The 22,324-nt window shown below is 44.1% G+C and overlaps 3 protein-coding genes across 4 annotated transcripts; 1 reads left to right on the top strand and 2 right to left on the bottom strand.

The window, feature by feature from the left end:
• The first annotated feature begins 1,233 nt into the window (after nucleotides 1-1,233).
• On the top strand, nucleotides 1,234-9,532 carry LOC136649417 (coiled-coil domain-containing protein 39-like). Of its 2 annotated transcripts, none has more exons than XM_066626018.1 (8): nucleotides 1,234-1,323; nucleotides 2,472-2,686; nucleotides 3,617-3,700; nucleotides 4,169-4,268; nucleotides 4,686-4,813; nucleotides 6,323-6,466; nucleotides 7,210-7,377; nucleotides 8,733-9,532. In XM_066626018.1, the coding sequence occupies exons 1-8, from the start codon at nucleotides 1,308-1,310 to the stop codon at nucleotides 8,946-8,948; spliced, it is 1,071 nt and encodes a 356-aa protein (XP_066482115.1). In that variant the 5' UTR covers nucleotides 1,234-1,307; the 3' UTR covers nucleotides 8,949-9,532. The 2 variants fall into 2 exon arrangements, with proteins under 2 accessions (XP_066482115.1, XP_066482114.1); XM_066626017.1 differs by having other exon boundaries at nucleotides 4,683-4,813.
• A 3,795-nt stretch (nucleotides 9,533-13,327) lies between these two features.
• SLC35A4 (solute carrier family 35 member A4) lies at nucleotides 13,328-14,631 on the bottom strand. The gene is made up of 2 exons (XM_066624977.1): nucleotides 14,555-14,631; nucleotides 13,328-14,396 (listed from the first exon to the last, which is right to left on the bottom strand). The coding sequence occupies exon 2, from the start codon at nucleotides 14,392-14,394 to the stop codon at nucleotides 13,423-13,425; it is 972 nt and encodes a 323-aa protein (XP_066481074.1). The 5' UTR covers nucleotides 14,395-14,396; nucleotides 14,555-14,631; the 3' UTR covers nucleotides 13,328-13,422.
• A 367-nt stretch (nucleotides 14,632-14,998) lies between these two features.
• Nucleotides 14,999-20,500, bottom strand: LOC136648756 (SLC35A4 upstream open reading frame protein). Its single transcript, XM_066624978.1, has 3 exons — nucleotides 20,444-20,500; nucleotides 16,512-16,610; nucleotides 14,999-15,200 (listed from the first exon to the last, which is right to left on the bottom strand). The coding sequence occupies exons 1-3, from the start codon at nucleotides 20,456-20,458 to the stop codon at nucleotides 15,003-15,005; spliced, it is 312 nt and encodes a 103-aa protein (XP_066481075.1). The 5' UTR covers nucleotides 20,459-20,500; the 3' UTR covers nucleotides 14,999-15,002.
• Nucleotides 20,501-22,324: the final 1,824 nt, after the last annotated feature.

The raw sequence follows: 22,324 nt of genomic DNA, 5'->3' as shown, positions 1-22,324 counted from the left end.
GTACTTCTAGAACCAGGAGGCTGCATATACCTATCATGGTTAAAATCCTCTTGAAGCAGAGTACAGTGATTCATATAAAACCACAACAAGAACAATTAATTTAACATAACAGCAAGTGGTAGAGATTAAACAGCAAAACAAATCTGTAGAAAATCAGAGACTGGAAGTCTGGCAGAATAAAATTGATTTTTTTCCACGCATTGATTGGCCACCAGGGAGACCATTTGGTATATCTAACCAAAAAGGGAGTTCTGCAGGTGCAGGGCCACTACAGAAAGGGCCCTGACTCTCCTATCTCGCAACCAAACATACATCTGTGATGACCCAGAGAGCAGAGCTTCTAAGACTGATCATAGAACCTGGGCAAGCTCATGTGGGCAAGGAAAATCCTTATCATCAGGGCCTAAACTACGTAGGTAGGGTTGCAGGTGGCATACCAGCTAGAGAAGGTATAAAACACTACTGACAACTAATGTCACCTGGCATCCAGATTTGATGCTTCCATAGAGGCATGGCTTCCATGAGTGTGGCTGCATTATTTAGCACTTTTTTCAAAGTAGCAAAAATCAAGGCTGCCCCCTTCTTCTGCAGCAATGTCCCACCATTTCATTTGTCTTTTCTTCCTTTAATTCACTGGTAAGGGAGTTGTTTTTGTGTAGTCATCAGATGCTAACATACTACTCTTCTCTTGTGCTGAAGTTCACATCTCCTGTGATCTGAGTTTTTTAAAGCAATGGCTAGGTTCTTCCCCAGGTAGCAAGGCTAAATTCTACAGATGTCCCAATTTAACTGGGAGAACCCTGTTTTTGAGGTGCCTCTTCCTGGGAAGTCATAACTTGACAACAGTCCAGGCCAGCCATTTCCAACCACTGTGACATGGGACACTGGTGTGCTGTGAATGGTCCCCAGGTGTGTGGCACACTTATTTGGGTCATTTATTAATCGTTTGGGTCATTTATTAATAGGACCATTGGGGATATGAGCCCCCCACCAACAGCAAAGGTGTACTTTGTCAATTGTACAAAAACTGATGGTATACCTTGACAATTTCAGTACCTTGTCAGTGGGCCATGAGACGAAAAAGGTTGAAAATCATTGGTCCAGACTTTTATGTGGTCCTTTGGTTGGTCCCTTGGTCCTCTTTTTTTATTTAGTGCATATCTGTACTGAAGGCACTGGGGGGCAGTAGCAGCCAGAGTTAATATCATAGGCAGGGATTATCGCAGAGTTATAAAAAGACCAGAGAGATGGATCCTAATTGTCTTCATAAGGCATTGCCTGGTTCAGATTGGAAAAGCTATTTTTAAATGTCCCCTCGGGCAGGTGAGAGTTTGCCAAAGACATCAATGGCAAAATACAGGACATGATGCAGTTGTGAATGGGAACCAGCATGCCCATCTAAAACAAAATCAGCAAAGAAGGACACCCTGTTCTTTCTACCTCAGGTTTTGTGTGAGTTTTTAAGGTTTTAAACATTTAAAAATAGCACTGACAATGCAAATTCCAAGGCCTTGATTGCAGATTGGGGAGCAGGTTAAAGGACAAAACTGATCTGGTTACTATTTTGGCATTCGTACACTACTGCAGACGTTCCAGGCTGTATTCCAGTGAAATATACTCTTCATTACCATAATCCACAAATGGGGTATTAAAATGATGCCTGACTAGGGTTTTTTTTTTTGTGTTAGACTGAGGTCTGAGGCTCCTTCTCTGCACCAATTGGGGAAGGTGTTAAAGGAACTGCAGGTAACCCCATTGCATAACCACATTGATACGAATCCTGCACAATAACATTCTAGTTGCGCAAGTAATGTGTCATGTCCAGCAGTCTGAAATCTCACCCAGCTAGAGTTGAAAGGACATAACAAAGCAGCATATTTTGGGATAGCAGATGACTGAGCAGTGAAATCTAGAATCTCTGTTAGGTGGGTATTGCTTGTGTGGGAACTTTTGGTTTGTACTGCTTGTATGTGTGTGTGCGTGGATTTCTGTAATTTTCTGTAGTTTTCTGTTGTATGGGTTTGCTTTTAAGCCACTTCTGTCCAGCGTTGCATATACACAACGGGAACCAAATGTGTACACCTGTAGGCCAGGCAAAAATGAGTTAACTTGGTTTACCACCTTGAATCACTCTCTGTTGGCAGGGATATAAGTATTTTAATAATTATTACATTGCTTAAGGAAATGTCTGGTTTATTTTATCACCAGTCAGTCCCAGTAGCCAGTACTGGAGCCTGACCAGCACCAAGATGTTATGGAAGCAGAATTCACGAAAAGTGCTAGTAGTTTTTATGCAAAAGCTAGGCTAATAGCACTAAGCTCTACATATGTAGAAGAGAAAAGGACTCGCTTGCCCACTCAGTCTTATTCAGATCATGTAGTGCCTGTTCTATGGCTGAAGAGATGAAGACACCATATAAAGAAGCATGCTTGAATCCAAGACTCAGCTGAAAGTTACGTATTCTTTTTAGATGCTTCTGGAGAAGAGATCCTGTCTGCCCTCACATTGGCTGAAAAAGTAAGGGGTGTGGCAAAGAGAGTTGCACCAACCCACTGGGATCCTACTCAAGAAACTCAGAAGCGGAGGGCAGCAATTGGAGCGTTGAGATCCCAGCTCTTCTCCAGCAGCCACCTGGAGCAAGACAACATGATCAGCCAATTGGGAAAGGCATTAAAGGAACTGCAGGTAACCACATTGCATGACTGCACTGGTATGAATCCTGCACAATAATGTCATGTGCCATGCACTGCAGTCTGAAATCTCACCCAGCTAGAGTGGAAAGGACACCATGAAGCAGCTATTTTGGACACCATTTTGGGCTAGCAGACGATTGGCCAGTTAAATCCAGAATTTCCCAAGCATTTAGCAAAAGAATGATCTGCAGTTAGAAAGTAACAGTATCAAGGTTAGTATCAAAGTATCAGTATCAAAGTATCAGTATCAAAGGAGTGAAATACACCAACAACCAGACCCACCAACAGCCAGACTAGCCTTGAGGCTGACTGAAGCACGTGCTTCAGGCAGCAGGTTGGGGGAGGTGGTCAACTGGCTAGAGCAGCACCTTCCCTTCATTCCCCCCCCCCCCATACACTTCTTTTTCTTCCTTTCCTGTTTTTTTCAATTTGGGAAGGAGCCAGAAGCAGGTGAAAATGTGCGTGTCTCAATGGGGCTGGGAAAAAGGAAGGAGGATCAAGGTAGAAAATGGGTGTAGAAAAGTAGAAGGAATGGGTGTATGTGACTGGGATGTGATGAAGGGGAGCAATGGCAGGGAGAATGGATTTTGGTGCCACTTCAGGCATGGGTTAGGGCTTCACCCATCTTTTGACTTTGTGTACTTTGTGTCATTTTGATTGGTCCTGATAAAGTTATATCTAGACTGTGGCTTTTGGATTTTTTCCTAATGGACCAACACCTATTATTTTGATGTACCGGAAATAATGACACGATGTAGCCATTGGAATTGACTGATTCCTTCCAAGTGGCCATGGAAGGCAATGATGGTAACCATTTGTTTGCTTAATGTTTGACTAGCCCAGCAGGGCGTGTGTTTTAGAAACATGTGCCACAATTGCAAACTATCATGGTGCCAAGGGATTGAGCTGAACTGTTTTTAAGGTGCTAAGGAGCCAACGCTGGGAGAAGAAGAAAGAGGCGTCAGCAGCCTATGAAGTAAAGGAGGACATGGGTCTTGAAGCCAGGGTAAGTTCCGGAACAAAGGTCTGTTCTGTCACTTCAGGCAGGGAATGGAAGTTCTACCATAGTACATGGTTTAAGAAGCCTGTTCATTCTTCTTAGCAGAGCAGCTAGGAACAAAGACAGCACCATCACTGTGTTCAGTCATTCATCCTACCTCTGCCTTTGAATTGCATCCCTTTTGTCAGGAAAAATTCTTGTTTTTCCTACATTATTATTTTAGAGTGGTCAAATAAGCAGCAGTCAATGGAGCTGAGGTATGAGTGTGAGAAACCTCTGGCTCTCTTTTCCTATGTGGAACATCTAGCAACTTCCATTCACAGCTGAGCCAAGTAAGGAACTTGCTAAGACCCAATATTTTTTTTCACTGTAATCATTGTCTGTTTAGGGAAGAGTCTCAACAAGGGGAGAATTCTGTTGAAAGACCTGTATCGCTCTCTCTAGTTTGACCTGCTTGTCTGTGTTCTCTTTCAGAGTCAAATCCCATCAGAGATGGATGTTGGGAATGAACTTGGGAACCAGCTAGGAAGCCACATGAGTCAAGATGATACACAGCAGGATAAAGAAATATCAGGTTTGAAAACTGTTCCTGGCCTACTACCTACTCTAATTACTACCTACTAAGCCTTGGGAATTTCAGGGGATACTGATAAATGCACAGTAGTTATCTTGATTTGTGGGCTAAACCCTACTCCATGGCCAATATAATTTTGAGTGGCCACATTTCTATAGGCTTAACAAATCCACGAAAGAAAAATGGGGAGGGGACTGTGTTAAAGCTCTACGTGTGCAAGTGTGTACATGCATGCTTGTGCTCTCATGATAGATAGATAACATGCTGTGGAGGGAGATGTACGTGTAGAAGTTAGGTTTGTGGCAGGGGAGTTAAATGGGGGTGGGAATCAGCCTTATACAGCAACCCCTCCCCCAATGACCAAATGTTCTCCTTCCAATCCATTCTTGCTACCAACTTCCTTTCCTACAAGAGAAGGTGACAGCAGCTCAAAGGTCCACCCTGGACAGGTTGATGTACATGAAGGAGCCACAGAAAAGACACTCTTCACAAGTGCAGCCTCCAGAGCCAGTGACCTGAATGGGACAACCCAGGCACCCAGCCCTGTAAGTCTCATATAGGAACCTCAGATCTTAGCCTGTGCCTGAATCCGAATACTGGAGAGGATGGGCAGACCTGATTTTTTTTTCCCCAGCAGCAATTAGGTTAGTTTGAATTAATCAGTGTATTGCTGTACCAGGAGGTCTAAGACTTGATCCAGTTTGTAGTCACACAAGGTAGCATGGAATATGTCCCCCTAATGTAGAGCACAGAATTCTGGTGATGAAATTCTGGGAGCCGGAGTTTTTATTTTAAGACATAGTTTACAGTCCTCATGACTGCACATTTTTCTTTAAAAACACATGAAGTTTGTCCCCTAAACAATTAGACTTAATTCTTACGTGCAAACCGGGCATATTGCTTATGTACAATATGATACCTGTGTGCAGGAAGCTCCATCTGAAGCATGTGTACTTTAGTTCCCCACACAACTGTGATTTGCACCACAACCCTTTTACATGGTTTGTACCAATGTGATGAACATCACAACAGTATTATAGGCAGCTTCTTTTCACATGTAGCTTGCTTAGCACATGGAGATGCCCCAGTGCAAGCAATTATATTTCAAGCAGAAACCATATGAATTTTTGCTAAGTACTGAATCTTAGAAACAAGGTCTTAGATCTTAAAACAGTTACTCAGTGTGTGGCACTTTTGCAGTCAACCCACATATCAGATCCTCTCCCTCTCTGTAAAGCTTCTTTGCCAAGGAAAGACTAGTCAGTTGTGAAAGAAGTATACCACTTAACTACAGGTATACTGGCTCAGTTTGTAGAAGGTGTTTCCTTCAAACTTGTTTTAAATATTCTAGTTGAGTATTTAGCCCATACATCCTGAATATAATGTCTTTCACCTGGAAAGCCTTTAGAGCAGAGGTGTCAAACCTGTTTCATATAGAGGACCAAAGTTAGCATTCATGATGCCTCCTGAGGGCCGGAAGTGGCAGATGATGGCCAGAAATAAGCACTTTATTCTCACATAGAAACTCATTAGCTGTAAGTGACAGAAAAGACAATGTGCAAATCTTGTTCCTATTTTCAAGAGATGAAAGAGCCCAGTTATCTAGTTGGGGGAACCAGTTATAACGGGCCAAGATAATCCAGGGGATACATTTGAACCGCAGGCCTTATGTTTGACAGCCCTGCTTTAGAGCATGGTTGCCTTTTTGTCTTTGGTCGCCTGTTTTTTTTCTGATAGATCTTTTGTGTTGGCGATGATAACTGCCTAATATACTGATGAATCTTTTCCATTGTTTGCTGAATTTCTGCATATTAAGCAATTATTAAAAGCACAAGAGGGATCCCTGCCAAACAAGCAAAAACCTGCCATCCCTAGCAAATACGTCTCATGCATATTTTATAGTATCCAGTAAAGTCTTGCAGGAAGCTTTGGCTGCACAACACTTATTGCTATTGCCCTGAGAAAATCATAAATTGAAGGTATGCTCAAACTGGGCGCTTATTGGAATAAGGTGCTTTGAATGCCGACTGATTCCTTTTGCTACACTCTTCCAGCATGAGGTGGATCAGCAGCACCAAGATACCAAAGTAAGGTTCTCTCTAGCCAAAGCCAGGAGGCAGTGTCTCCAGGAACAACACAGACTCTTGATCCAACAGGAACTTTTGAAGATGGAAGAGGAGCTGGCAGGCCAAGAGAAGGTGAGAAGTTGCTAGGATCTTCCCTGCCTGGAAAGAAATGCGCAGTTTATGCTAAAATGCAAAGAATCTGTATTGTTTTGTCACATTTAACCAAGAGGAGAGAGAGAGAGAGAGAGAGGCTCTTCTATAGGGAAACATTTGTTTAGAGGCTTTTGTCCTCTATATTCAATTACATGGAACAGAAGAGACACACATACAGTAATGGCCAAGCCTGATGCAACTTTAAACAGGTTTGAGCTTGTGAAGCTGCCTCTACTGAATCAGAGTATTGGTTCATCTGTTGTCTGGGCTTACTGGCAGCAACACTTGGTAGCTTCGGACAGGCTTTTTTCCCCAGCCTTACTCGAAGATGCTATTTGCACCAATGGCAGTTTTTGTCCTAGGAAAAAGTAGCAGCTACAGGGGTCTCCACTCTGGATCAGGACCATGTCAGGGTAAAGGATCAACGTCCCCCCCCCCTTCCCCTCATGCTTCAGCCCTGGAATGCACCTGCAGTTGCTGTTTACAACAAACCAAGCACACAAACATGCACAGCCAAATAAAGTGTTTAAAGTTGCATCTAGTTTGGCCCCCAGACCAAGCTTTGCAGCAATCACCCAATGGCAAAGGCAGTACCAGCACTTAAAAAAGATGGTGGCTAAACAGATTTCTAAAGAATCCCCCTCCTTGCTGGCTTACGGTCTACATTCTCTACAGTACCAAGACAGTCAACCTGAAAGTTTACTTTTTTTCCTGAATTCCAGCTTCTTCCAAACCAGCAAGAAGCTCTACGCTGGCAGAAGGAAAGGGCCTTGCTGACATTTCGCCTGGAGGCACTGCAAAGGGAACAGTTGGAAGCAGAAAGGGATCTGGAGGAGCTATACCAGGAACACAGACAGGAAGCTGAGGCTCAGAAACAGCACATACTGCAGGTTTAACAGAGAATATATTTCATGTGGCAAACTGATTCTGGGGAAAGGTCTTCATCTTCCAAGCTTCGATCCAGTTGGTACCCAATGCCCACTTTGACTTCAAACTAGCCATTGTTCTGCTAATTAGAAAACTCAATGCAAGTTCTCCTGACAGATCAGGAGAGAGATCTTGGGGTGGTGGTGGACAGGTCGATGAAAGTGTGGACCCAATGTGCGGCGGCAGTGAAGAAGGCCAATTCTATGCTTGGGATCATTAGAAAAGGTATTGAGAACAAAACGGCTAATATTATGATGCCGTTGTACAAATCAATGGTAAGGCCACACCTGGAGTATTGTGTCCAGTTCTGGTCGCCACATCTCAAAAAAGACATAGTGGAAATGGAAAAGGTGCAAAAGAGAGCAACTAAGATGATTACTGGGCTGGGGCACCTTCCTTATGAGGAGAGGCTACGGCGTTTGGGCCTCTTCAGCCTAGAAAAGAGATGCCTGAGGGGGGACATGATTGAGACATACAAAATTATGCAGGGGATGGACAGAGTGGATAGAGAGATGCTCTTTACACTCTCATATAACACCTGAACCAGGGGACATCCACTAAAATTGAGTGTTGGGAGAGTTAGAACAGACAAAAGGGGATTGGACAAGTTTCTGGAGGAAAAATCCATTATGGGTTACAAGCCATGATGTGTGTGTGCAACCTCCTGATTTTAGAAATGGGCTATGTCAGAATGCCAGATGCAAGGGAGGGCATCAGGATGAGGTCTCTTGTCATCTGGTGTGCTCCCTGGGGCATTTTGTGGGCCACTGTGAGATACAGGAAGCTGGACTAGATGGGCCTATGGCCTGATCCAGTGGGGCAGTTCTTATGAGAATTTAATATATACAACAAAATGTTATATTTTTGTCAACGTATTTACTAATTCAGTTAAAGCCTGCTTTATACAAGGAACTTATAACAACAACAAAAATCAACAAAGACTTGTTTGGCAAAGTTGACTATAGAGCTAAAAAAAAGTTATAAAATTAGACAAACCATTTAATGACTTTTTTGTAGCTACTTATTGCGAGATAGGAATCAGTTATTTAGTTCCAACATTATTGTCTGTATCTTTAATAGGTCCTCCAGATGAATATCTGTCACCCGAGATCTCAAGTTTGTTTTAATTTGGGTCACATATGATTCACAACAGCAGGTTGTGCCAAAACAACCAAGTATTTGCAGACCAATATGCAAAAGGCCACAACTGGTGCCCCACCCGTGACTTAGCTCCTCTCCAGATGTTCTTTTCAGGTCTTGCTGCTCATTTCTCCCTCTCACTCATACACTAACAAGACTTACTGGACTTCTTTTACAGGTATTCCAGGCTTATAGGAAACATGCTGAAGAGCAGATGAGTGCACTTGAACGGAAATACAGAAAGCTGTTGCAGGAGTCCCTCCAGGATGCTATCATTCTCTCATCTCAGAACCAGCAACTCCGAGTCCAAAAGCAACTGGGTTGCATAGAAAGAGCAACCCAGACAGATTTTCCACCTCTTAAGCAGAGCCAAGAGAGCCATTCCCCATCCTAAGGGTTTGTTTCTGTGTCAAAGAGTGTGATTTTTAGCTGCTGCTGAAACATTAGTAATCAAGGTCTTCCTTAATGATTCTGTCTCAAAGCTGTTTCCTGAAGTAATCACCCAAGCCTACCTCTGCGATAACTTTCAGAATAATTTTAATCATATAATCCCTTTCTGTGTCCACTAAGGTCATTTGTAAGTCACTGTGTTCAAATTTTACAAGAGGTTAACAATTAGCTTCAAGAAATAAACTCTCCAAAGTAGGTTTGAGAAGGCAGAATGCATTCTTGGACAAGAGGCTCCAAAGTATTCACTGTATTCAACTGACACAGTTCTAAAGGAGATCCAAACTACCATTATGTTTATCACATGACAGTGCAGCTCAGGTCTCACTTTTACTCTTGTAACAACCACATTGGGACAAAGCTGGAATTGGGGCCCCTGTGTAGCTGCACCAGCACTAGAAATGATTGAGCCCCAAGAGTTTTCCATCTCCCTGTCCCTTCAACATAACATTTGCATGGAACTCTTCATATTCCACCAACCCGAATACCAGAGATAAGCACCCTATTAATTACATCAGTCTTTATGATGGCATTAAACAGAGATAAGAGAGTCCTGCTCTTTTTCTCTTCAACCACCCATTACGGGTACATAGCTGTTATGAACAGAAATGAGCTCCCATGCTTCCCACAGATAGACTGAGTTACTCCCATCTAGTTACTCCCATTTAGAGAATCAAAGCATGTCTAAGCTCCTTTTTGTTTTATCAGCGTTTCTTACAATGTCCCTGGGAACAGCGAATGCCTGAGGGCCCAATCCTATCCAACTTTCTAGCACTGATGCAGCTAGAATATTTATGTGGAATAAATAAATTTATGTGGAATAAATGTCCCCTTACCTTGAGGAGGCCTCTGTGACTGCCCCTCCACTGCAAAATGCAGCACATGCCCCATTGGCATGGCTACATCAGCGCTGGAAAGTTGGATAAGATTGGGCCCTGAGACAGCAACTTCACTATGGAAGACTAAAACACTGTGCTCTAAAACACGGGTCTCCAAACTTTTTGGCCAGAGGGTCACATCAAGTATCAGGCGTGGTGTGGCGGGCCAGAAAAAAAATTTAAATATAAAATTTAAATAAATAAATTAGAGATGGAACTTAGCTGAGTGAATGAATGAACTCATTCATTCAACCTCTCTGGCCCTCTGAACACCCTCCAGACACAATCAGAGCACAGTTCTGGTCATGTTCAGTTGAGTGGGCCAGAGGCTTTCAGGGAACAAGAAGTTGGCCACGGGCCGGAAAGAGGCTTGCTGCGGGCCACATCTGGCCCCCAGGCCAGGGTTTGCTCTAAAACAACCTTCATGATATCCGGGAATGCTATTTGCTACTATAACTCATTGTTACTCTCTCATTTTTTCATGAGTTATATCCTTACATGGCTGGAAGAGAGTAAACAGGCATCCTGTGCCGAATTGAGGCATGTAGAAATTGAATCACACTGCAAGGGACACAGGTTTTTTTTTAGAAGAGCCAACTTTTGAAATCCAGGACTGAAAAGATAAAATTCAAGGAAGACCTAAAGCCTTCGCAGCACCGTCATTCTCCTAGAGAGCTGTGCTTCCATGACTGAACAGCTTACTGGGGCAAAAATGTTCTTTAATTTTGATCATATCTCTAGCTACAGACCCTGGTAAACAACAATTTCTGCTCCTAGTAGGTGTTATCACTTATAGGAAATGTTACTGCAAACATCTCTTCACTATATACTTAAACTATTCAAAGGCTCAGAAAGCTTTCACTGCTTTTCCCAGACTGCATTTTTCAGAGAGCCTATTCATCCTATTAAGGGTTTGAGCACACACCACCAAAAAGAAACTACACCACCACCCACACATTAAGGCAACCCTGTGGTATCAAGGCAAGTACCACTACCTTTCTTTGCAAACTAACAGATGATACTGCTGGTGACTAGGAAAGGCCTGCAAGCCACTGGGAAGCCCAGCAGCATTCCCACCCCTCAGTGTTGCAAATGTGGGTACGGCATGTTTCACAGGAGCCTCATGAAGAGAATCACATCAAAATGGGGAAGACTGGAATTTGTATTGTACATGTTCCAACAGCAGCGGCAGAAATAAGAGTCAGCCACAGGAAAAGGAAACCAGGGGGAGCCCATCTTCTGAACAACTATATGAAGTTAAACACTGAGGTCTTATTAAAGTTGTGGAAAGATCAAACTGAATTCACCCTGTGCTTCTAAAATGTGAGACAGCCAATTGACAAGACCTTTAAAAGAGATAACTGCCCCCTACTATTTATTTTCTTTTTTGCATTTTATACTACCCTTCCTCCAAGAAGCTCAGTCTGGTGTAAATAGTCCGCCCCCCTTTTTAAGGCTGAGGGATAATAACTGACCCAAGGTCACCCAGGAAGATTCTTGGCTGAGTGGAGATTTGAGACTGGCTCTTCCAGGTCTAACTCCCTCCCAAACAACAACACTGTCCATTACACTTCCCAAGCTGATCTGTGAACAGGATAGATAGAACATTTCGTTTGAATTCTGTTCACAGAACCAACTTCAGGAGGATCTAAGACTAATCTCTCTAACATCTCTATGTGAAAAGGCCTATGTAATTTGTTTAAAGTCCATCCCAAAGATCTATTCAAAGTGGCCTTGCACATTCCAACATTTTCAGCAGCATTCTTTGCTGAAAAAGAATCAGAGAGAACCACACACACTGGAGAGGGAAAGCTCCTGGAAACAAAATTTTAATGTGTTGTTCTGGGTTTGTTGCACTGAATTGATGCTTGTTGAACCTGAGTGTATACAAATTCAGATAACATAACATTACTGATCCACTTAAGACTATAATCATTTGCTAGAAGAAACAGGGCAGCTTTACACACAGCCATGCAAAAATAAAAATAAAAATGGCAACAAAGGAACCTGTGTGACCACACTCAATCCAGAGCAGCTGTTTTTGCTGCCACCCTTTTCCTTCTCCAGATACTGATGCAGAAGGTACATGAATGTCTGGATAATGATCCTATATTGGCAAGTTTCTCAGTTATCCAGAATGCTGCAAGAGGCACACAAACAGTTTCCAAACATCTGTACTGGTAGCAGCTGGAATGTAGAGTAAGGAAGACTGCAGTACTTCTTGTAGGTAAAAGGTATAAGCAGATCTTTGTTGGCCAGCAGCAGAAAGGCTAACAATGTCAAAAATTACAGGTAGGAGCTTGGCATCCACTGATTTGACTCACCACTAATACCAGGGTCCACGTTTAAATGCTTTGTAACAAGGGAAAAATGCACCGAAATCCCATGTCCTACCTTTGCACTGTTAAATAATTATAATTTCATTCTATTAGATTCCATTATTCACCCCATCTAATGGCTGAATGTGGTATAGTGTATTTTTCCACTGATTTGGTATCCACTTATTTTTTTTAATCCACTGGGCTTTCTGGATAACCTGTAGACCTATAGACTGAACACTGTAAGTGGTGAAGAACACAGCTTGATATAGAACCTGATTGTCTGGATAATAAGGAAGTGATGATTCACTCTGAAGTACTGCATAGTATTCTCAATGCCCAGGAGCCCAATTCAAATGAAAATGGATTTTCAGACCCTCACCTGAGTAGTCATGTATATAAAGCATGGCTGAGACTTGTGCTTGCATGTTCAGGCAAGGTTTACATATTCAGAAGCAAGACCGAGTGCAAAAGCATGAATCATACAAGCAAACCTTTCCAAGAATATGCAAGAACAAAGCACAGGGAATGGTCGACTCTGATTTACTGCAGTGAATGAAGGATTTTTGAACTCCTTCCTCACACTATCTGCAATAAACAGACCACAATGGATAGCACAGAAGAATGAGAATATAATTTGATAAAGGCACTTTGTCATCAGTGACATCAACTCACTTGGTGAAAAATAGAGAATCTGGAGGAAGAAAATAGAAACAAAATACTCTCCATGCAGTTACCTTTCTTCAAGTGACCCTTTTGTGAATGAATGGGATTACACTGATGTAGACAGACAAACAGAGCACCCATTTTTTCCTTCTCCCCCTCCCTTGCACTTACAGATAGGGACATGGGAGACAAGATTCCACTGTTGGCCATTAAGGCAGCTATACTTATTCCTCCTCTGTGAAGATTCAGACCAATCTTGTCATTGGTTGGAAAGCATGGTAAGGAACCAGAAGACTGCTATATAGGAATCAAATCTTCTGCTTCCTCACCCAGGTTCTCTAGCTAATGACAAGATTCATCCCAGAACAGCTATGTTTCAGTTGCAAGCCAAGTGCTCTGTCTCTGAGTTCAGAGCGAAGAAATGTGACCTCATAAGCCATTCACGAGAGAGGGAAAAAAGGCCCTTAAATATACATGCCTAATTATATTTTCAAGACAGTACAAATTAGGCCAAGTTGCTTCCACATCAGAGGCTTCTCTTAAGACACAGGCATTGAAGTTACTTGACCCCATAATACAAATAAACAGCTAAGCCAATCAGTAGTACAGAAAGGAAAAAAAAGGCAGTGAGGTGCAGACTGAATAACATAACTGAGAGTAAAGCATTAACCATAATTGAAGAGGAGATCACAAACAGTCTAGTGATGTTATTACTGTGCTTCATGACAACAGACATTATCAGGCCGTTCAGGGCTTGGCTCACAATAACTAATCCCACCCAGAATGAGAAACCCTCCAGGAACCCAGTCCCTGAGCTGCTGAACAAGTGGATCACCACATTCAGCAAAACACCAAAAAAATAAAGGAACAGGTTTTGGAGGTTAAGAGGCAAATCCTGAGTCTTCAAGACAACTTCTGTATAGACAGCTGAAAGGCCAGAGATCAGGCAGTACACAGAGATTAGGAGTAGGCCAACGGGAGTGATATGCAGCTGCATGTCAGAGGCAGGCAGCTGCTGAAGGTCCTGCAGGCCCCCATAGGTATAGAACGCTCCAGCCATTGTCAGCAGGAAGAGGGCTAGCCATTTGCGCAGAGTCAGTCTTTGGTGCAAGAACATGCTGAAGAGAAGGGCTGTGCTGCCAATTTTCAAGTTGCTCAGCACCTGGAAGGTGCTCGGGTCCATGAATAACTGCAAGTGAACCACCAAGTTGTTGTTGGCTGCATAGAGCAACGCTGAGAGAACAAAGGGGGCAACGTGACGCCATGACACAGACTTTCTTAGTTGTCTCCAGTCCCAGATGATCAAAAAGACCAAGGAGAGCACCAGCTTTGTTAGCTCAATCAAAACCACCACAGAGGAAGCACTGAACGGGATCTGACCATTCTCTTTGCTGAGAGTCAGGAGCGGAGCATGAGAACCATAGACAACAGTAGACAGGATCAGCATCAGCCCCCAAAGGACTCTCCTAAGTACCACAACAGCAGCAGGGCTGACCAAGCTGCCAGTACTAGAAGTGTTGTCAAGTGACATTTCTGTAACACGAGACAAAAGTGGCATTAGTCTCCATTTATGAGAGAGGAGTCCATTTGCTTTTTTAAAAAAACCACATCTTCATGGAGACACACACACACACACACACACACACACTACATGTTTAATGAATCAGATTACTAAGAAATGAACTACTTACTGAGAAATGCACATTTGGACAGAATACATGTGCACAATGAGGAGGAGAAACAGAAATCTGAACAAAGAAAGTCACACTTTCTGGGCAAAGGAAGAGTTATGGTCAGCTCCAGAACCTAAAGCTGCCACATCTGGTGACTGAATACAAGCCCTTCACTCCAGACTGTGAATGCAAACACATCTGAGAAAAGAAACAAAGCTGTCCAAGCTTATGTTCTGAAAGTATCCAAGTCCTAGTATGGCTGAAGCAGCCAACACCATTTTCATGTTAGAATGAGATTGCGCACTGTAGTCAGACCTGCTGAAAGTTTCTATATATCCACTATAAGATATTTTTCCAATAGTTATGAATGCTGAAAGGGAAGCCAGAGAAGCTAGAAATATATGTACTTTCCCAGAAATTCTAAAGTGGGGTTGTTGGAGTGCACCACTGTATGAAGTACTATCTCTTAATCTGGTCCTTTCCTGAATGAACTGAAGAAATCTTTGATTGTCTTTTCCACATCGGGAACAGCATAAGTTTGAGCAGCATACACCCCAGTACAAGTCCCCATCAGAAATCCCAGGACTGCTGAAGATCTGAGTTTGGCTACAACATAACCAGCAAGGAACCCTTTGAAGAATGGAGATGCCAGAAAAGAACCTTCCTGTAGAAAAAGCACAAAGAAGCAAGTGAAACAGCCATATGAACACCAGAAACTCAAACTGGGGCATGTTCTCACAGTTAACCAATTTTCCCTGAAGTGCTGGATTACAGTCCAAGCTAGCATAATCTTAATACTAGAGCAGTGGTTTCCAAACTTTTTGGCAGGAGGGTCACATCATCTCTCTGACAGTGTTGGGGGCTGGGAAAAAATTTACATTTTAAATTTGAATAAATTTGAATAAATGAATATATTAGTGATGGAACTTATATAACTGAATGAAGGTCTCATGATAGCTCAAGACCTTTTGTAAAGCAAGGTTGGCCTTTCCTCTGCTGCTGCTGCTTCACAGACATGAAACAAAAAGCAGCAGAGGGAGCCCTCAGCCCACAGTGTGAGAGGTCAAACCAGTGGTTTTCAAACTGGGGCATCACGACGCCCCAGCCTAAAGGCACTGGCCTCTGCCCCCCTAAGGGGCGGGAGCAGTGAGGAGGCAGGGGGGAGGCAGCAACACGATCCCCAGGATTCTGGAGACCACATCGCTAACGGGGCTGCAGGAACTAGGATGCACTCACCAGTCCCTGCAGCAGCAGTCCTGGGATGCAAGGAGCCCTGTGTGAGCATCTGCAAGGCTCCCTATGTCTTCAAAAGTGAAAGTGGAGCTATCCTGCTCCACCTCCGCAAAACCAGAAGTGGAGCATGATCGTTCCACTTTCACTTTCTGCAGGCTGGGGAGCCCTGCTCAAGTGTCTGCAGACACTTGCGCAGGGCTCCCCGTGCCTCAGGACGGCTGCTACAGGGATTGGTGAGTGTATCCCAGTTCCTGCAGCCCCACTGAGCGACGCGATCCTGAGGATCGCATCTCTGCCTTCCCCCCACCCCCGCTGCCTCCCTCCCCTCCCCTGCAAGGACTTACTGCAGTTTTCAAACTCCCTGAGAGTTTTCAAACTCCCTGAGAGTTTGAAAACCACAGGGTCAAACAGTTGGCCCTCACACTAAGAGTAGTCGTGTTGGAACAGCACAGGCTCCAGCAAGTCTCCAGAGAGCCAGAGGCTCATTGGAGACTTCCCACCAGCTGGACTGGAGGTTCCCAAGGGCCACAAATGGCCCCCGGGCAGTGGTTTGGGCACCCTTGTACAAGAGGGGAAAAACACATGCTGTCAAACAAGCAGGATGCTGTTCTTTAGAAATATAATTATTTTGCTCTCTGACAAGTTAGATGGACCTACAAAGCATATTACTAACAATTCCGGGGAAACAAATACATAAAAACAAGATTTCTAGAGACAAAGAATTAACCAAACCCCCTTTTACCTTCCCTACTCCAGCCTGCACCTCATTTTCCACTCTTCGCTGTAAGCGATCCAGTTGATCCTTTAAAAAAGCAAGATCCTTCAGCTTTGGCAGCGAGTCCTAGACATTGGAAATGAAAATGCCACATTGCAAATTGCATGCACACATGCGCTTCAGTATCTTTGTAACAAGAAGCAAAGCACAGAGAAGCAGTCCAGCAATTCTAATGGTACATTTAATGTCTGTGACTGCCAGATCAGAGGGACTACAACAGACATTCTTATTCTTTGTTTCTGCCCAAGGGCTCAGCCCCAATAAGTTCTCCACATCTGCATAAAGAAATTGAGGCCCAAATCCTAACCAACTTTCCAGCACTGGCATAGCTGTGCCAGTGGGACATCTGCTGCATCCTGCAGTTGGGGGGCACTCACAGAAGCCTCCTCAAAATAAGGGAATCTTTGTTCCTTTACCTCAAAGCTTCATTGCCCTTATGTCGGTGGTGGAGAGTAGGTTAGGATTGCACCTTTAGTGGTATACCATTCATTTAAAGGACACAGACTTCACTTATTGATTGTCAGATATTGATTTACAAGATAATAATCTATAAACATGCTAAAATTAAAAAAAATTAAGACTGATAGGTTAACTGAATGTCATCATCTTTGGCTAGTAAAATAAGATGCTAATAAGACAGACCATGATGGTCTGTCCTTGGATCAAAGGGCACCTATCTTGTCTGATGTTTCTGGAAATTAAACTTTCTTAAAGATTATATTTGGAAGAACATCCTTATTTTATTTTAGTTATTGGTAAGTTTCACTAAAACTCTGAGTTTCAAGAACAGGAGCATATAGGTAGTTCAGATTTTCATTTTTTACTTTTACTGAATATATTTCTATTCTACTTGCCACCCAATTTGGGCCCACAAAGTAGTTCATAAATTGCCTAACCGGGTCACTGTAAACTAAAAAACTGTAACACTAGTAATATGAATGAAAACTAAACTCTAAACACATACATAAATGGAAGAACTTAATACCTCAAGATTTGGTGAAACAAGATTTCACCTTTAATCTAAACCCAAAAGGGATCTGGCAGTACAAGTAACCTAAATTCACTCTAAACATAAAAAGGTTCTACTAGTGGCTCAAAGCCTACTTACAGCCCAATCTAGTGCTTCGTCAGTGCTAGCTATGGAAAACATGCCATAAAGCGTGTGACAACTTGTGAATAGGCAGAGCAGGCGAAATCTAGACCTATGGCCGCCAGGTCAGGTAAGAGCTCCTCCATGTGGCGCAGAGGTTGGGAAGGGTGTTTTGGGACAGGGCAGGGGCACTTCAGGTCCAGGAGGGGGCAGGGATGGTGGAGGAGAGCTCCACCCCGATCCCAGGTCTGAAAGCCCTATATGGGACTACTTAGACATGTGCCAGTGATTTTGTTGGCACATATCTGGAAAATCTGCAGGAAATCTGCAGCCTGCTCAATTTCAGTGCTGGATATGGTGTGGACCATGCAGCCCTGCTACACCAATACTGAATAGGATTGGGCTGTTAGAATACCCATGAGCTGGTCTGGACAATACTTTGATTGCTCACTCAACCCAACATGATTAAAAATGTGCATTCTCACAAGTTTGGCCTCCACTTTTCCCTTTCCACATTTTCTTAATCATGGGGGAAGAGTTTACTCAGACTGCACCTCTAACACAGACTACTTTTCAGGGGAATTTAGCAGCATATGCAGAGGCAAAGCTTGCTTAGATGATCTCCCAATTAACAGAATTAACCAGGAGAGAAAAAGCAGGATATAGAACAGAGTATGAGTGCACATATCTTTAATTTAGCAAGGCAAAATACTGTCAAAGTACTATCTGAATTAGCCCAACATATACACACAATATACAATGTGTATGCAAATGTTATAACAAGCTTCTTATACAGTACCAGAATAAATCCGGTAGTAATTAAGATACAATTACTGGTGCACTATTACCACTTTTGCTGCAATAGAGTAACACCACTATCTGTCTCCAGTTTTGTAGCCAAGGATTTGAACCAATGTCTAATGCAGACAAAACTAACATGAAGGGGAGAGAGTGCTATGGCAAGCACTGCATCAAAGATTCACCAAGCACAAGTACAGCATTTATCTACAGCAGTGATTTTCAACCTTTTTCATCTTACTGCACACTGACAAGGCACTAAAATTGTCAAGAAACACCATCAGGTTTTTGACAATTGACAAGGCACACCATGGTGCTGGTGGGGGGCTCACATCTCCCACTGGCTCAACTAATAAATGACCTTCCCTCAAAATCCTGTGGCACACCTGTGGCACACACTCATGGCACACCAATGTGCCAGGGCACAGTGGTAGAAAATGGCTGATCTACAGTGACAAACACTATACCAGAAAAAAGTCCTCTCAGCAGTCTGGAATGCCTACACATGTCCTCACTACTCCTCCCCATCTTTATTTCCCCTACATCTGAAAAGGGTTGATGTTCCTAACAGAGCCAGCCCATCAATGAGACCAACTAAGATGTTTGTTTGGAGCAGTGCCCTGGGGGGGAGGCAGGGAACAGATGAGCCCCCTGCCTGCCTGTTTGCCACCCAATCCAGCCCAGTGCTCCAATTCCCTTCCAACATACTCTCAGCAAGTCAGAAGAGGATGGCAGCCGTGGCAGCCTTCCTTCCTCTGCTGAAGGAAGACGGGCAGGGACAAAAAAAGCTGCTGCCGTTTATATCATTTCTCCCTGCTTACTTGGTGCTTATGAAGAACCAAGTAACTAGGAACAGCTGATTAGGGGCCCACCTAACCCTTCCCTGTACTTACAAAGTACACGTCATGCAGCCCTCCACTCTACCTCTGTTTTGTTTACAATGAACAGGGCATGCTGAGTTCCCCCTGCCTGCTCACTTCAAACAAAAGAAGCAAAGGCCAAGGAGGCTGCAAGGTACGCACTATAATGGACTTACTTCTGAGTAGGCAGGCATAGGCTTGGGCTCTGAGGCTGCAATCCTAGCCACACTTTCCTGGGAGTAAGCTCCACTGACTATAATGAGACTTTCTTCTGAGTAGACAGGCACAGGCTTGGGCTCTGAGGCTGCAATCCTAGCCACACTTTCCTGGGAGTAAGCTCCATCGACTATAATGAGACTTACTTCTGAGTAGACAGGCACAGGCTTGGGCTCTGAGGCTGCAATCCTAGCCACACTTTCCTGGGAGTAAGCTCCACTGACTATAATGAGACTTTCTTCTGAGTAGACAGGCACAGGCTTGGGCTCTGAGGCTGCAATCCTAGCCACACTTTCCTGGGAGTAAGCTCCATCGACTATAATGAGACTTATTTCTGAGTACACAGGCATAGGCTTGGGCTCTGAGGCTACAATCCTAGCCACACTTTCCTGGGAGTAAGCTCCATCGACTATAATGAGACTTACTTCTGAGTAGACAGGCACAGGCTTGGGCTCTGAGGCTGCAATCCTAGCCACACTTTCCTGGGAGTAAGCTCCACTGACTATAATGAGACTTACTTCTGAGTAGACAGGCACAGGCTTGGGCTCTGAGGCTGCAATCCTAGCCACACTTTCCTGGGAGTAAGCTCCACTGACTATAATGAGACTTACTTCTGAGTAGACAGGCATAGGCTTGGGCTCTGAGGCTGCAATCCTAGCCACACTTTCCTGGGAGTAAAACCTACTGCCTCTAATAGGACTTACTTCTGAGTAGGCAGGCACAGGCTTGGGCTTTGAGCCCTGCTCGAGAGCTACTTACGTGGCACAGAAGCCCCAACAACCCCCTGCTCTTCCCTCCCCCTCTTCCTCCTCCTCCCCCACCCCGTTATTACCCCGCTCCAGGGACGGGCCGCCCAGAAGGAGACCAAGAGTGCAGAAGCCGCAGAGCCAGCGGAAAGCGCAGCAAAGCGCACGCGACCTCCAGCGCTCTCCTACCTTGTCGTCCGCCATCTTCCCCGCGCGGAGAGCGTGTCTTCCGCTCGCACGTGGGCAGCCCAGGGCACTGCGGGCGGTCCTAGCCCTTCAAGAGAGGAAAACGCTAGAGTGACTCCGGCACGTGGAGAGCCGCACTCAGAGGCAGGGATCTGCCGCAGGCTGAATGAAGAAGCACCCCAGGGAGACCCAGGTGGAGGAAGGAAGACCAGGAGTTGCTCCTGCCTCCTCTTTCTGAATGAACACTCGCCCTCTTTGGCCCATGACAGCCATCCTAAAATCCCAGATTTCTTTAGTGTTGACAGTACTTATATACCGCTTTCCAACCAAAAGTTCATAAGTGGTTTACAAAGGCTAGAATCCGAGCCACACTTACCTGGGAGTAAGCCCCATTGACTAGAATGAGACTTACTTCTGAAAAGACATGCTAAAAGAAAAGATTAGGCTCTAAGGCTCTAATCCTATCCACATTTATCTGGGAGTAAGCCCCATTCACTATAACGAGGTTTATTTCTGAGTAGACATGCATAGGATTGGGCTCCAAGTCAAATAACTAAGGGCCCCATCCTATCCAACTTTCCAGCTCCAATGCAGCCACAATGCAGCCCTGTCGTAAGGGAACACATGATCCCATACCTTAAGAAGAGGTATGCACCAGCTCCACAACTGCACCAGCACTGGAAAATTGGGTAGGATTGGGCCCTAAAATGGTTCTCTGACCCCAAAGGGCTCACAATCGGAAAAGATGCAGAAGAACCCCAGCAAACAGCCACAAGAAAAGACAGTGTGCTGGAGTGGAGGGACAGTTAATCTCCCCCTGCTTGTTATAAGAGGAGCACCATCTTAAAAAGTGTCTTTCGCCCAGCTAGCAGGGGATCATTAAAGCATATATATATATATATATATATATATATATATATATATATATATATATATATATAATGCATATGCATATATGTGACCAATGATGCATCTATGTGACCACTGATGTGCATAGATTTGATGCACATATATTTTCAACCCCGGGAGAAGATCAAATTAATTCTTCCAAGTGGGACCCGGAGACTCTCTACTGCAGCAATGAGAATTGATGTCCAAGCAAAATGCGTCACTCTTGCTTTTCTTATCTCTGCTGTCCAACCATGTGGTCTTTCTCAGTACAAAACAAAAATCTCCGCGAGCCGAACTACGCCATTTCCGCTCCTGGGTGGTGGCCTCAGCACATGGTTCTCGACGTTGCATTTGTGTCACTTGGCAGGGAGGGGGTTGTGCAAAGGGAGTGCAGCGGCATGTTCTGTGACTCTCTGGAGCCCGAGGCAGTAGGGCGTGCTGGCTGCAAGCCACTCAGGGCCCAGTGCTATCCATACTTTCCTGGGAGTAAGCCCCATTGACTATGATGGGACTTACTTCTGAGTAGACATGCATAGGATTGGGCTCTAAGGCTGCCATCCTATCCACACTTTCCTGGGAGTAAGCCCCACTGACTATAATGGGATTTACTTTTGAGCAGACATGCATAAGATTGGGTTCTCAGACTGCAATCCTATGCACACTTTTCTGGAAGTAAGCGCTACTGAACGCAATAGGAGGACTTACTTTTGAGTAGACATGCATAGGATTGTGCTGTCATTTCGCTTTCACAGCTAGTTTTTGCGCTGTGCGTGCTGCTGCTGGAACCCGAGTCGGTAGATTTATATTGGGGCGTAAAAACAATGTCTAACCCCATCATGCCAGAGTCTTTTGGCACCTTCCAGACTAACAGGTTTATTTCAGGATACAACGTTTGCTCAGATACAAGGCAGCAGCAATTGCAGGAGTTGGTGCTCTTCCTCACTCAAGTCTTACCTCCTCTCTGACCAGGTGCATGAAGTGAAATCCTTCACC

Source organism: Tiliqua scincoides, chromosome 4 (assembly GCF_035046505.1).
Source record: "Tiliqua scincoides isolate rTilSci1 chromosome 4, rTilSci1.hap2, whole genome shotgun sequence".
NCBI classification, from domain to species: domain Eukaryota; kingdom Metazoa; phylum Chordata; class Lepidosauria; order Squamata; family Scincidae; genus Tiliqua; species Tiliqua scincoides.
This window is presented reverse-complemented; position numbering and strand designations above follow the sequence as displayed.

Coding starts and splice junctions, on each gene's coding strand:
- LOC136649417 (XM_066626017.1), top strand. Junction 6,467..7,209: donor AGCTGGCAGGCCAAGAGAAG/GTGAGAAGTTGC, acceptor CCTGAATTCCAG/CTTCTTCCAAACCAGCAAGA. Junction 7,378..8,732: donor AGAAACAGCACATACTGCAG/GTTTAACAGAGA, acceptor CTTCTTTTACAG/GTATTCCAGGCTTATAGGAA.
- SLC35A4 (XM_066624977.1), bottom strand. CDS start 14,394: ATGTCACTTGACAACACTTCTAGTACTGGCAGCTTGGTCAGCCCTGCT.
- LOC136648756 (XM_066624978.1), bottom strand. Junction 15,201..16,511: donor TGCAGGCTGGAGTAGGGAAG/GTAAAAGGGGGT, acceptor CTTTTTCTACAG/GAAGGTTCTTTTCTGGCATC.